Source organism: Talpa europaea (assembly GCF_964194135.1).
Source record: "Talpa europaea genome assembly, chromosome: 7".
Taxonomy (NCBI): Eukaryota; Metazoa; Chordata; class Mammalia; order Eulipotyphla; family Talpidae; genus Talpa; species Talpa europaea.
Window position 1 is genome coordinate 2095554 of NC_140074.1, and position 15086 is coordinate 2110639.

Here is a 15086-nt window from a genome sequence, read left to right on the forward strand (position 1 = left end):
GAGGGCACTTCACCGGAGCCCAGCACCCAGGCCTGGGACTTGCAGCTCAGGAGCAGACAGATGTCTGTTGTGTAAGCTGCCGAGCATGGGTCTGAGCAGAATTTTGGCTGTGGGGCCGTTTAGCAGACGAGAGCCTGGCCCGACAGGCTTCATACAGGAAACACGCGAGCAGGGGTGAACAAGCACTTTGAACGATGCTGCGGAGGGGAGCTGGCTTGGGTCCAGGGAGCTGGGGCGCTGCCTGTTGGAAATGCAGGTTTGGCGGCGCCCGGAGCGGCTGGGTCAGCGTCCCGAGTGCCGTCCTCCGCCGGGGCCGGGCACAGCCACGCGCGGGGCCCTTCCACCGCAGGAACAGGCGTGAAGCCCTCTGGCCAGAGGGGCTGCTACCCCCAGGCCCTGCTAAGCGTGTCACATGCTTCACAGATGCGGACATGGAGGGGCCGGGGCCGCCTGGCTCCTGCAGCGGATCTGGCAGCTTCTGAGCCCCTCGGCTCTGTCCTCCTTCTGTGGCCCCATCTCTGCCTCCCACCTTTGGATACAGCAGCGGGAGTCCTCCGTCCGGGTCGCTTCCCTCTTTAGCCTTGGGGCCAAACTGCAGTTTAACAGATGCTCAGGGGTCTTATCAAGGTCTACAGGCTTCCAGGGCCGTGGGAAATTCTGTTACTGCAAAGGCTTAAATCAGCCAGAGTGGGCAGGCCTGGCCACGACCCTCTGGACACCCATAAACACCGAGCTCCTGACCACACCATCCTTCCCGGGCCCCCACTTGGCCCCCCGCCCCAGCTGACCTCACATGCGGGTCTCTCATGTCTGTTGGTTTCTCTAGGCCTGAGGCCAGCAGCAGCCAGCCAGGGGCCCGTCCCTGGCCTGCCCCGTGGTGGCCGTGAGCCTGAGGACACGACCGTAGTCTCCTGGCGCTGGTTCCGCCTTCTGAGAGGCACACGCCGGGTTATTAGGAACATCATCATCAGTGAGATGGACGGTCAGTGCCCCGCCGGCCCCGAGGGCGGTGCCGTGATGAGTGTCCCATCTTCGGCTCATCTTGCAGCCGTGGCCTCAGCTCAGGCCACCCACGTTGCTTTTGCTCCACTTTAAGGCACCATTTCCCAGGACGTCTTTGAGGAGAGGACAGGAAAACACCCTCATCGCCAGACTGTCTCCCCAGCGTGGGGCCTCCAATTCCAAGGGAGTCTGCAGCCCCCACCGGCCCTCGGGACCGGGCCCCCGGTGAGCCCCCTGCCTCTCGTTCAGCTCACCTGCACCCTGCACGCGGCTCTGTGTGCCCGAGCCCTGGGCTTGCCCCAGTGAGTCATCTCAGGCTGCTGACCCGGAGACCAGGCTGCGGCCCCTGCAGGCCCTCGGGGGTCACAGGGTCATGGCGGTGCCGGGTGACGGCCGACCAGGGGCTGTAGAGACGAGGGCTCGGGGTAGGGAAGGCACTGCAGGGGCAGCAGGCGTTGCCCAGCTCCTCCTCAGGCTGGGGAGATTCTTGTTACATCATCAAGGAATTATTCTTTTGAGGATCAGTTGAGAGGGGAAAGGGAGGGCCCCCCAAGGCCCCATCGATTCCCAAAATTCAACATGAGACTTTGGCTCCTTCTGGCGATTAGAAATAGATGCTGATGTCAAGGCGGGCAGTCACCTCCATTTCCTGGTTCATTTTCAACACAAAGTTTGAAATACCTTCCCCAGGGGGAGGAGAGTTTTCTGGGTTAAACCGAAAATCCCCAGGTGCTGAAGGAGGTGGGGCACAGCCACACCGGGGGCCCAGGACTCCCACCCACCGTGACGCCCGGTGCCTCCTCTGTGACTGTCTCCGGGGCCTCTGGGCCGCCCTCCCCCTGCCCCCTGCCCCCCCCCCCCACCCCCCAACCCCAGCTCTGCACTGGGCTTGCCCTAGTGAGAGCAGGTGCCGGAAATTCTGTGTCTCGGGCGTCAGGTTACGTAAAACCAGTTAAGGTGCCGCCTTTGTTTCCTCAGCAAGTCGGCTCTCCTGCATGCAGGTCGGATTTATAATGGGGGTTTCTGTATTTCGGGGAGCCATGTCAACGGCACCAGGGCCCCTGAGTCGCTCTTCAGGCGGTTCTACGCTGACCCATCCGCCCCAGCTGGCTGCCCCTCTCGCCGCCGCAGGGGCGAGTCTCCCTCGATGCCACAGAGCAGCGGGATCCTCAGACGCTCGCCGGTGGGGGCGGGGGCTGGGGGGCTGGACTCTGCCCTTCCCGGGGGTGGCGGGGGTGACGTGGGGCTGGCGACGCCTGCACGAGAGCCCCCATCTTTACGATCCCTCCAGCCCTCTGGGGAGGCGGCCATGCGGGTGGAGGGGCCAGACAGGCGCCGGGGCTAACAGGGTCCACTTCCCGCCAGCTGTGATCTGAGGCGGCTTCGTGGGGGGAGAAAAGCCTTTCCTTAGGTTCGGCAGCTCTCGCTCATCGGCGGCGTCTCTGGTGTCACCGTTGGCTGCCGCCCGAGTCCCCCGTCTCTTGTTCTGGGGGCGCCGGGGCTCAGGAGACAGCACAGGGTTACTCTTCCCAAAGAGGGGGTGCTGGTCCCGCGCTCGGGGCACAAGCCGTAAACCAAGCCGTGGGCGAGGCCGTTGCTCTAAGCAGGGCGCCCAATCTTAAGCCGAACCAACAGCCGCCGGCTCGCGGGACGCCAGCGCTGCCCGTGAAGAGGCCGCGCCCGCCCAGTGGCCACGGAGCCCCAGCCCGGGCCCAGCCCTCGTTGGACTCGGGGTCCCCGGTTCCAGCACCCGGCTGGACTCGACAGGCGCTTGGGGGCCGGGGTGGGCCCCGCCTTCACCTGGGCGGGAGCCGCCGCTGGGGGCGGGGGGCCGGGCCGGGCGGCACCGGGTTCAAGCACCCAGGAAAGGGGGGCCCCGCCCTTTGAAAACATGTTTTAGACACAGCCTCGTGGGTTCCGCGGACGTTCCGTGTGTGGCCCGATGTCCCCCAACCACAGGACGCGTCCCGGGAGCTGCGCCCGTGGCAGTCGTGTCTGCCAACGTCACTGAGGTCGTCACACACCCCCCGACAACCCTCACCCGGGCGCGTGCAGGGCGGCCTAGTGCTGCTCGGAAGGGGGCGCCCCCATCCCCAGGTTGCCGCCACCACTCCGGGGACCCCTCCTGGACATGTGTTCCTAGCACTGATGCCCGTGGGGCTGGACGGGCCCCTCCACCCACGCCGCTCCCGGGGCACGGCGCCTTCGCCCCCGAGTCGCTAAGTCACACGCGCACATGGGCTGGACCTGCGCAGCTGCCGGTCCACCCATCTGTCTGTGTCCACCTCGCGCCTGGCCGACGCACAAGTGCCCTGAGACAAGCTCCATGAATAGCCAGGAGTAGGGTGGACCGGACGGCTGGTCACCAGGACCCTCGCCGCACCCCCCACCGTGACCTGACAGGGCGAGGCCTCCGCCTGATGTGTCCTCGGAAGGTCTTCCCAGCATGGGGCAGGCAGGCAACAGAGAGTGGCGTGGCCACCACCGAGCCCGGCCTGGCCGCCCTGGATATGCCTCTTGCATCCCCGCCCCGCCCCGCGGGGGGCCAAGCCCTGCCCTTTGCCCCGGCCCCCTGCCGTGGCCCCTAGCCCGCGAGCTCCCTGCTTGGGTGGGAGGCCAGGCGTGGTGCAGGTCCCGGCCTGGAGAACCCGAGGGCGGGCAAGGCTGTTCCCGTGATGGTTCAGTCTGGGCTTGGGGTCTGCCGCGGCCCCCTGCCGTGGGGCCCCTGACCTGTGACCTTCGCATGAAGGAATCGCAGGTGGGGAGAGACCCTCAAGCATGACTCCGCCCCCTCATTCTCAGACAGGAAACTGGGGCCTAGCGGGGCTTGGGGGCACCCAGAGCCGCCTCAGCGCCGCCCCTCCAGGCAGATGCGGACCAGGAGAGGCCTGTGGGGTGCGGGCGGCTACTGCCCGCTCTTCCCCGCGGCTCCTCCCTGGGGCCGCCCTCAGGGCCGGAGTGGAGCCAGCCTGCCCGGACCCCGCCCCGGCAGCGGCCGCCGCCCCTGCCTGCTGCTTTCCCGTGTGGAAGGTGTTTAATTATTTCTGACAGAGTTCAGCGTCGACATCTGTTCGCGGGGGGAGAGTCCATTTAGGTTATCCATCACCGTGACAGGTTCAACTTTTTTGGAAGCGCTGTTTCCCTTCATAATGGGGCTGGGTGGGGCGGTGGGGGCGGCGGATCCGCGGAGACACGAGGCACAAAGGTCCGCGGGGCCTCGGGCGGGGTGGACGCGGCGGACAGCGCTGACCCGAGGGGCTGGCCCACCGGCCCTGCTGAGACTGGACCCGCGGGTGGGGGCAGGGGAGGCGCCTGCACTGTGCCCCCTGCTCGGGGCCTGCTCCTCCCCCCTCCATTAGTTCCTTCACTCTGCAGACGCCCCTGGGCCCCAGGACACGGGAGAGTGTGGGCTGGGCGTGTGGTCTCACGGACACCGGGGAGGCAGAGCAGAAGCGCCAAGAGAGTGACCACATCGGCCTGTCGCTGGTGGCTTCAGTGGCCGGGAGGCAGCTCAGGGCGGGGCCGGGACGTGAGGGAGCCCCTCGGGGGAGCACAGCCCAGCCATCCGGAGACGGGGCCTCTCGCCAGCCCTGGGCTGTCAGGGGCCGCTGCTCACAGGGCAACCTCGGTGTCCGCGTCAGTGGACGGGCACCCCAGGCCTCTGCGCTAACGTGCGTCCACACCTGGCCAGCGCCTTGCAGCCCCTTCTGCGCCGTCATGTCCCACACGAGGGATGAGCCGCCCAGCAGCGGGTCTCTGCCCCAGGGTCTCTGCCTGCGGACCAGCCTGCTCGGGGGGTCCCGCAGCTGAACCTCCCCACAACGGGGGAAACACCCAGGAACCCGGGGCTCACGTTGACGCCCCTGAGGGATGCAGCCAGAGACTGGTCCCAGCCCCGCCCCACCCCGAGGGCCACACAGCCCTCACCGCCTGGCGTCCGCAGGGAGCAGGATGCCGCTCTGAGGAGGACGTGAGGACACACGTCAGTGGCCAGTGTCCGACGCTGAATCACAGGCAGTGACGAGGAGGCCGCCGCTCACGCGGGGCCTCGTGACAGCCGGAGGCTGGAAGGGCTGGGCAGCCGGCACAGATCCCCTCAGGAAAACAGAAACTCACGTGTTTGTGTCTGCATTTGAGCCCTGACTGTGGCTCAGGCCCCAGGGCACCTTGCTGAGGGGGGCTCTGGCAGGGGGGCTGGAGTTAGCAGGTGGGGTGCTGGAGGCGGGAGGGATCCTCCCTGGCTCCGCTGGGGGAGGCCAGCAGGCCCCCCTTTGTCCATTGCCTGGGAGCTTCGGGGAGTTCTAAGTGGACGCAAGGGGGCAGAGGGGCTGGGAGTGGGCGCTGCAGAGCAGAGCACCTGGGGGCACCCAGTGTGTGGGAACCAATGGGCCCTCCATCCCAATGACGTCTGTGCCCCCAAGGACAGGATGTCGGGTTGCCCGGGGAGGAAGGCAGAGGAGGCCCGGCAGAAAGGGGAGCCAGGGACAGTGAGGCAGAAGCGGGAAGAAGGACGAGGTTTAAAAGGCAGGACATGGAGAGGAAAACAGGGAGGGGTGGGGCGGCAGGGCAGCGCCTCGGTGACCCCGCGGCTCCCGAGCGGCCGGTCTTGTCCACGTGCTCGGCGGCACAGCTGACGGGCAGCGGGGCGGATGGCCGCTGACATGTGCTGATGGAGGCCACTGGGCAGGACCGAGAGGCCGCGCGGGGGGGCAGGCGGCTGCGCCGGGAGCTCAGCAGCCTGTTCGATTTCATTAGGCTCAGGCGGGCACCGGCCCCTTCACTGTCTACACCACGGCGTAGCTCGGCGCAGCGGCGGCCGGACCAGGAACAGCGCTGCACAGCTGCGTCCCGGCCAGGTGTGCCCTTGCTGCCCCCAGAAGGACTGGCTGGGCCCGCATTGCGCCCCCCATCACCCCAAAGCCACTGTCCCCAAATCTCCCGGTCCCCATCCTCTGTATCGCCCCAGATCTCGCGTTGTCCCCCCACCCCCAAGAGCTGCGGAAAGGAATCTCTATTTGGGGACTCCAGGGCCACTGGGCCCAGTTACGTGGCCCAGGCTTGGCGGGCGAAGATCGCCTGCCCTTACATCAGCTCCCACCCGCCCCCCTCCCGGGATGCCACCCTGGGGGCTCAGCACCGTGCAGGGTTCTTGTGCCCCAAGTCCCCAGTGAGGATGTGAGCATCCACGCTCCGTCTGTGGGGGCCGGTTCGACCTGCCAGTGTCCACGCTGGGACCCCAAGCCCAGCTGAGCCCCACCAGCATCGGCCGCGTTTCCCGCCTGCGAGCCAGCAGCAGCCCCCAAGAGTGAGGCATCGGGGAGATCTCGCAAGCGGAGCTCTGTGCGGCACTGGGGAGCAGCGAGGATGCTGGTGGCAGCCGCCTCTGTTGCCACATTGGTTGGAGGCTAGAAGCCCACAGAGCTCCCCGTCTTAGCGCACAGGCCGGGTACAGGCCACTGGCCCCGGGAGGGAGGCCCGGGGAGGTGACACTGACCTTCTGGAAGTGCGGCATGTGCCAGAGGGCGTCCAGCTTCACAGGCGGCTTGTACTTCCTCAGCTGGCTGCTCCGGGTGTCGTACAGCTTCCCCAGGACCACCTGTAGCCGGGGGGTGGGGGCAGAGGCCACCGGTCCATTACCTGGCTGCCTGGAGGGCCCCGCGCTCTGCAGGGATGCTAGAGCAGGGTTGGGTGCTCGGTTTCAGGGGCAAGTCCTCGCCACAGCCGCTCTGGGGGCGAGGAAGGAGGACTGGGGGTTTCGGGGCTCCACTCAGGGCCCACGTGGTGTCTGCAGCTGGGACCCCAGACGCACAGAGCAAGCCCCGCTCCTCCTGCAGCGCGGGCCCCTGCCTCGACCCCACCCCCACCCCAGCCCCAGACAAATGTGCACAAACGTCAGCCCCCCCAACCCCCCAACCCCAACAACCCGCCCCCCAGGGTGGGCCCACGTTCACCTTCTGCTTTTTCTCCAGCTTAATGGCTTTCTGGGCGGCCTTCTGTTCCTGCACCCACAGCTGCTGGTACCGGTGCTGCAGCAGGTCAAAGAAGGGGGTGGACGGCCTGAAGGAGAGGCCCAGACCGGGCTTGAGGTCTCAGCAGGACCACCCCCTCCCGCGAGGGCACCTGCCTGCCGGCGGAGGCGCCAGCAAGTTGCTCTCCCAGGCCGTGCCAGGCCCTCTCCTGCCCAGTAGCACCGTGCAAGAAACACGGCCCTGGTGGGAGTCGGTCAACAAACGCTCACTGCTTGCTGACCCAGCGCTGCGCCCGGCCTCTGCCCAAATTCAAACAGGCTCCTCCAAGCCCCCTTCTCTCTGGGCCCCGTCCGTGAGCTCTGTCCTTGGCCCGTGCCCTCCAGTCCACCCCCGTCCTTGGCCCCTGGTCCCCTGGCCCGCCCTTAACAAGAAGCCCCGTGGGAATCAGGTGGCTGAGCCAGGGCTGCCCTCCACGCCTCCTCTGGGGTGTTTCCCGCTGCCCCCTCGCTCTGCTCCCGCTGGAAAGGCCCTTGTGCCGCTCGGGAGCCAGCCTGCCCCACCTGGGGCCCTGCCCCTTGGGCGGTCCCGAGGAAGCTGGACTTCACCGTCCTGCGTGCCACCCCAGGCTCACGCGTGCTCACGCCCCCAGGGCGATTTGTCTGCCGCCGGCTGACGCCAAGTGACACCCGGTGACGCTCCACCGCGGGCAGGACCCAGAGCTGGCGCCAGAGTGCAGCCCTCCAGCCAGCCTGGCTGGTGCCGAGCAGGCCAAGCAGATGGGACAACCAGGCCGTGCGTGAAAGTGGGGCTCTGACTCCGGCCGGCGGCCCCCAGCTAGGAAGGCGCTGCGGGTCTGCTTTGCAGCTTTGGCGGGGTGGGGTGCGGCCCTGGTCGCCCCGGCTGCCGCGAGGACGGCACGGGTAGCAGCCGGGCGGGATGTGAAGTGGCTGCAGCAGCCCCAGTGACTCGTTTCCTTTACTGTGGTCAGAGACGTAACATGCGGTGTACCCCGAGGTTGGTCTGGCCGTCGTGCTGGTGTGAAGCCACCAGGGTGTGTGTGCCACCACCAGATATTTTTTTGGGGGGAGAAAAAGCAAAGTAAACCCGAAGGCCGCCGAGCTCCTGGGCGGGTGGGAGCCGCCGCGGGGCTGCGCACCCCCAGCGGCCGTCCGTGGACAGGAGGGCAGAGCAGCAGTGGGGCTGATGTCACTAAGGTCTCCGCGGCCACGTCCGCAGGTCTCCAGTGACGTCTCAGCGATGCAGTAAAGGATTCCGGGTTTCCATTTGAATTGAAATATGTTAGGGTTACAGAAAGGGGAAAAGAGAGTCAGCTCCTGGGTGGTTCCGGCCACACGCCGCGGGGCTGGTGCTGCCACGTGGGCACAAGGCTGCCTGCCCGACCTGCGGGAGAGGCGGGAGCCGGGGGTGTGGGCCGCGCCCCCGGGATGCCCCTGCCGGGTCCCGGCTGGACAAGTGACCCATTTTCTGTGGACAGAGGATGCCAGAGAGAAAGGAGGGTGAGGATGACCCAGATTAACACCCGTCAGCCAGGGCGGTGCGTGGCCCCCGGTCAGACCCTGTTCAGGCAAACCCGCCGCGCGGACGTGTTTGGGGATGAGTGTGGACAGTGAGCGCTGGCTGCGCTCCGGGGCCGTCCAGCTGCTGCTGCTGGTGGCGTCGTGTGTGCTGATGCCCTGTGGTTGTCTCGCTCTCTTAGAGAGACACATGCAAGTGTCTGTGGGTGAAATCATGTTTTCAGAATTAGAATTTGCTTTAAAAAACGCCATAGAAAATAAAACAGCAGGATGAAATCAAAGGATGTGGCAAGGGCGGAGGGAAGCAGCGGGCGTGGGCCCCCCACAACTCCCCCATCTCTCTGGGGTGTCCATTCCTGGGGTGCCCGAGCCCCACCCACAGAGGGGGGAGAGGGAGAAGCATTTCTAGCGTGTCTAGGAAGTGGGCGTGGTGCGGGGTGTGCTGGGCTGCGGGGGCGGTCCCCAAAGACATGCATCCGCCCGTCGGGGCCTGTGCGTGCGGCTCTGCTCAGGGGAGGGCTCCGCGGACGCATCACGTTGCAGGCCCCACGGAGGGGAACTAGTGCTGCAGATGCTGCTAGGGTGAGCCCCGAGCCAGCTCAGGACCAGCGTCCTCCTCAGTGACCCGCAGGCCGCGCTGAAGGAAGGGGCGGTGGGGACAGGCAGAGGCCACCACAGGCCAAGGACTGCCCGGCGCCCTGAGGCCAGGGGGAGCACGGCCACCGACGCCTTGACCGCCACGTGTGGCCCCTGGGGCTGTAACATTCCTGTTGTTTGGCGCCACCAGCTCTGTGGGCAGTGTCACGGCAGCCCCCGGAGGCACATAACGGGGGTTCCTCAGCCCTCGCTTTGGGAGACAACTTAGGAACTGCTGTGCAGCTGGGTGCCGCCCCGAGCAGGTCCCGTGACGGGAGAGCAGTGGCTTCCAGCTGAAGGGGCCAAGCAGCATGTGCACACAGACCCAGGAGCTCGCGCCGGCTCGTGCTGCTTGGGGCTGGAGCAGCCCTCTGTGCCAACTCCAGCCCACGCGCAGGCTCACGACCTCTGAGATCCCTGGGCTCTTAGCGCCCTGCAGACCCAGGCCGTCCCAGCCGGCCTGTCTGAACAGATGTGTGCAGATGTGTGGGGTGGGGGGGCCCGCCGCTTTATCCCATTTTCAGAAATCCAACTGCCACGGGAGAGTTCACGTTGACCCCGTGAACCTTTCACAGACACAGGAATGAGGAAACAGGGGGATTGTGAAGAGAAGCGACCCCCAAGGCCGTGCACCCAAGGGCCCGAGACTGCAAACCGCAAGCCTCTGGCTTTGTGTTTGATTTGGTCTGCACTGCGGTCTTGAAAGACTGAAACCATCGTCAACACTGGAAAATTGGGAAATTAAAAAAAAAAAAAAATTAAATTTTTTTAAAAATTAAAAAAAAAAAAACAAAAAAACACCTGCTTCCCACATTGCCTCCAAAATGCGTGAGTTCTGATCAGCTGGATCTGCTTTCCTAGATAACAGCACTAGGTTGGTGCCCTTTAGCCCCAGCCCTCTCCCTTCCCTGTTGCCCTTTCCTGGGCTCGCTCCACTCCTGCGCTCCACCCATGTGGGATTTTGTAGCCCCAGAGCGAGATGCAGAGCCGGAGCGGGCCCTAAATATTCATGCACACACCCCTGCCTGAGCGGCTGGTGCGTCGCCCCTCCCCCCCCCCCCCCCCCCCCCCCCCCCCCCCGCCTGCTCACGGGCCTCCTGGGACCAGCCTGAGCAGCGGCTGTTTGGGGGCTTTGAAGCACCACTTGTGCCGGGAGGCCCCTTTACAGAGCAGCCTGTGGTGCGTCTTCAAACCGTGGATCTTTGTTTCTGGTTGCTCTACCCCTGTGGTGACTTTTATTACTTAATTATCACACGCACCATGCTTCTGAGCAGCCTAATTTATAGCCACGCGTTCTAACGACACTAGATGCGTAATCTCTCAATATCTACCCCAAGAGGCCGTTCACCGCGGCAAAGCTACCTTCCCGGCAGCCCCCGCCACACGCCACACCGCCTTGGACCCGCCCTCCCGGCCGCTGCGGCCGTGGCTGACCGTTTGTGCGCTGGTGGCCACACTGCTTGTTATCTGGAGAGCGGCAGGGAGGGGCAGCCAGGCCGGTGAACCTTGCGGTCCCGGGGCCCGGCGGGCCAGCGGGCATCCTGTGGCCTGCCCACTTGTGCTGTGGCTCATTCACCGGGGCGAGTTGATGGAGAGGCTTGTCCCTTGGGCGAAACCCAAAACCTAAACTGGATCCCATCACCCCCTCCATGGCCTCCCGCCGCTTAGGCTAAGTCTAGACCCTTGCAGCGCCCACAAAGCCCTTCTGTCTCCCCCTGACACCCGCCCTCCCAGCCTTCCTGTCCACCTGGAAACTTCTCCCCTCAGAACACCTGTGGCTTTTCCTGAGCCTGCAGGTTTCCGCTGCCGGTCCCTACCCAGAGCCGGTGCCTTGCCGGCCCTCCCTCGCGCGCGCCCCTCCGAGGCGGGGACGGTGGACACCACGGGGCAGGGGTGGGGGTGTCCAGCGGGGACTGGCGCCGTGCTGCTCCGGTGATTGTTGTTGTTGGAAAGAAGACGGGACGGAGGCAGAAAGGAAGCCTGGGCAGGGTGCGAGGGGCTGCGCTTAAGCCCGGGTGTCGGAGACTGGGCTGTGTGACCGGCCCGAGGGGCAGCCTGATGGAAATGGCAGGTCAACTGTCTTTCAACGACGTCACTGGCAACACAGCGCCCTCCCGCAAGCCCTTCTCCACCGAAATCTCACCCTGGGGGCGCGAGCTAAATTGATGGCAGATTTCAACACAAAACTGTAACCCTTTTAGGAGAAAAGCTTTGTCTAGACGATGACTTCTTAGATTTGCCGTCAGAAGCGTGGCCGCCGAGACAGAGGACAGACAGGCCGGGCTCCTCCACACAGAGTGTTTGCTCTTTGAAAGAGGCTCTTTACAAGATGAAGCGCAAACCGCAGACGGGGGACGCTCGCAGCCTCGCAGCCGGCAACGCACTCGCATCTCGAGCATCAAGGAACTCTCAGATGCAACGGTGAGAAACAAACAAGCAAAACGCACCAACAGCTTGATTAGGGAACGGGCCAAAGGGGTGGAGAGACATGTGATCAAAGAAGGTAAGTCAGTCCCCGTGACAGTGGGCAGCGCCCCCGCCCCCGGCAGGAGGCCACCCAAGGCGGAGCACCCGTCGCCGGCCGCCCACCCGCACCGCAGACACAGGCCGCAGGCCGCGCCGGAGGCTGGCGAGGACACGGGAACCTGGCCTCACCCCCCGCGGGCGGGGAGTGCCCTCCAGCCTGGGCGTGGGGGGCTCTATCACCCAGACTTATGACGACACCCCACTTTGTTGGCACAGTGAGGAAATGGCATTTCTCAGGACACCTGCCCTTTGTTACGTGACGAGTTCAACCGAACTTGGTGCAAAAGGACTATAGAATACGACACAGCAAAGAAAAGGGAAGGGCTGTTGAGGCCCACGTGAGCTGGACAGGCCTCAAGGTTGCTGGGCTTAATGAAAAAGGGCAGTCCCAGAAGGTCAGGTACTGTTTGATCCCATGTAGACAACATACCGGAATCTTCCAGGGATCAGGGAACGGTGTAGTGGGGAGAGGGTAGCCTGAGGGAGAACATGGAGGGGGCAGAACAGGCCTGGCCTTAGTTGCACCGCACAAATCTACACATGTGATAAGTTGCACAGCGCATGCACCCTCATGTGTGCACACGGGTGATGGAAAACTGGGAAACGAAAGACCGTGTTTGGCTCCAGCGTCCACTGTTAAATTCTGCTGCTGCGCTGCAGTTCAGCCCGATTTTATCACGGGGGGAATGTGAAGCGCATGCGTGAGCTCCCTGTACTCTGCTTTCCTGTGAAGCTACAGTTTTCCAAAGTAAAATATTTCTTAAATGCAATCAAGCAAGCTAGAGGAAAGACCAAAATAGTTTTGCACATTATGGTAAAATATTACGAAATTACCGTCATACAAAGAGGTAATCAAAGCCTGTGAAGCCAGAAATGCGGGGAAAACGGATCACTGTGGTGTGTGCCAGGTGATCAATTTTTCAAAGTGTGTTATTTTTCTGGCTCTCTGTGGCTTGTTAATGTCTTCAACTTGTCATTGGTTCTGATTCCTTTTCTATCCCAATTAGTTTTCAGTTTTGTGCCTGAATTTGTATTCATGATTTAGAATCTTTTTTCTGAAAGAGAGCCCCCAAACTAGAATTAACTCCAGGCCCCACAAAACCTGGGGTGGGGGTGGGGGGGAAAAGGGGACCAGGCCAGGGGACCTGGACCCATGAGCCTCCTCACCTCGCTGTCTGCAGTCTTCCAGAACTTTCAATAAAAAGCCTCCCAGGTCATTTTATGATCCCCAAACAGAACCCCGGAGAATGTTACACAGGGTTCTCAGTCTCACAAGTGCACGTGAAAGGGCAGCAAGTGAGGTATTTCCAGCTCCGGGCCGGCATGAGTGTCTCACGGAAGGCCTTGGCCGACCTGGAGCCAGGGAGGCGGAGCAGAGCCACTTGGACAGAGGCTCAGCCCTGCCTCCCCGCTGAGCCTCCAGCCAGGGAAGAGGAGACGTCTGTCGTGGGGCTGACAGCCCCGCTGGCCGGGCCGTGGGAACTGCTGGTGTGATGCGGTCTCCTGTCCCTGGAGAGGGCGAGAAGTCACGGAGCCCGAGGTGTCACGCGGGAGAGGGTGGGGGAGAGGTGTTCCGAAACCGGTGCCCACTTACTGTGTGTGTGGGCCCCTGGTGCTGTTGGTTATTAGTTAATGTTGCATGTCAGGCGTGCGGACTGACCTGGCGAGGCCCTGAGACGCCGCCAAGAGCGGTAAGTCTCCGCTTACCATCGTCCATGGGTTCTTGGAAATGGGGCCTTGAATCCAGGTGTGCCCCAAAACCAGGTCCCTGCGGGATGTTTCCCTCCACTAAGCTCAGATTGTTTTTCTCACCGATGTTGTAACAAAGCGCCGTTGAAGAAAAAAGACATGATGCGAGGAGATGCCGGGTAAGAAAACGGCACACACACACCTGACACAGGTGCGGATACACCTGGCACAGGTGTGAATGGATGGGAAGAGATGGAAGGAAGCCGCCCCCCATAGTCCTGGGGGAGGGGGCAGACTCCCCCCAGGCTACATATGGAGTTTACACGCCTCTTTTGACACATAAAAAGCAATAACTCGAACACCAAGTCTGAGAGGTGGCTTGGCCGGGGCCACACGGCATGCTGGGGTGATGGTGGACTCAGGTGCCCGGCTGGGTGTCAGGATGCCACTGGCCTACCTCCCAGACCCTTGACCTCCCGACATGGGAGTTTGCCCACAGTATGCCCACAGACAGGGAGCAGCCAGGGGCAGGCCCTAGTCCTGTGACTCGGCGCTCGCTCCTGTGTGCTTGGTAACCCCAAGGCCCCCGGTGGGCTGGGGGGCCCGCAGCTCTGTCCAGGTTTGTCGGGGTGGCCTCCCCGCTGCCCTGCCGTGCCCAGACGGTTGTTTCCTCTCTGCTACCCGGGACTTCTCCTGCGGCAGCTGCTCTGCCGGGTGAGACCGCGTGGTCCTGCCCCTGTGGACTCATCCTCGTCTCCGCCCCCCACCGTCGGCCGCCAGCTCCTCTGAAGGGCCCTTGCGCGGTTCTGAGGGATGTCGCCGAGTGCGCCCGTGATGGCGAGGCTGCCTCTGAGGACGCGGGCGCGGGCCAGTCTCCCCATCACCCGGCAAGAGCCTCCTGGCAAGCTCCCACTGCCCCGCGGCCCTGCCAACAACAAACCGTGCCAACTCAGCTGATGACGGGGAGGGGGTGAGTGAGAGGAAAGCAGCTCCCACTCAGGGCAGGTCTGAGACAAACTTCAAATTAGTTCACTCCAACCCATCGCGGCCGCCCGGCGACGGACGCGCCAGGCCGGGGTTGGGCCCGGTGACAGCCCAGACGGCGGGGCGCGGCGGGAGGCAGGCCATCATCTGCGCCGCTCGGCCGGCGTGGGGCTGACAGCTCTGATTTGCGGTGGCTCCTCACTGCCAAAGAGCGCGGCGGATCCGGGCCGCTTTCATGGCGGTCTGTCTTCATCTTCGCTGCTCATTAAAACTTCGTGGAGCTGGAGAACTTGGCGGAAGAGAGGCGGCGGCAGGAACCTTCTGAGGGACTCTGGGTACACGTTTGTTGAAAGGTGTTTGAGAAGGAAGCCTTGGGTCTGACAAACCGGATTTTAGTGCGGCTCTCCGCTCGCAGCGGGCTGAAATAATTGGTCATCAGTGACTGCTAATTCGGTTTAGTAGCCAGAGGCAATTTTTTTCTTCCTGGAAAATCAATGACAGCACGGAGGTCTGTTCGACGTGGTTCCGCTCCAGACGGGTCCTTATTTGGCGCTTGATGCTCCTTCCCGCAGAGACAGCTGTTTTGTTAAAATGAAATTAAAATCTGGCTCCCGGGTGCCAGCGGCCTGCGGCTCCCAGGGGGCAAGAAGGGCGGGGGCCTGGGGGTGGCCGGGCTCCTCCTGGCTGGATGCCTCGGGCCCTGCAGGGTCGACCTGGGGGCACGGAGAAGGCTGGAGAAGGCTGG

General features: G+C 63.8%; 1 protein-coding gene across 1 annotated transcript in view; it reads right to left on the bottom strand.

The window, feature by feature from the left end:
- CFAP77 (cilia and flagella associated protein 77) overlaps window positions 1–15086 on the bottom strand; it is a gene marked incomplete at both ends in the record, with an annotated part of 89651 nt that overhangs the window by 12565 nt on the left and 62000 nt on the right. Inside the window, 2 exons of the mRNA XM_084237607.1 lie at window positions 6497–6598; window positions 6954–7059. Of these exons, the coding sequence (XP_084093733.1) occupies window positions 6497–6598; window positions 6954–7059 (208 nt within the window). The remainder of the gene's footprint in view (window positions 1–6496; window positions 6599–6953; window positions 7060–15086) is intronic.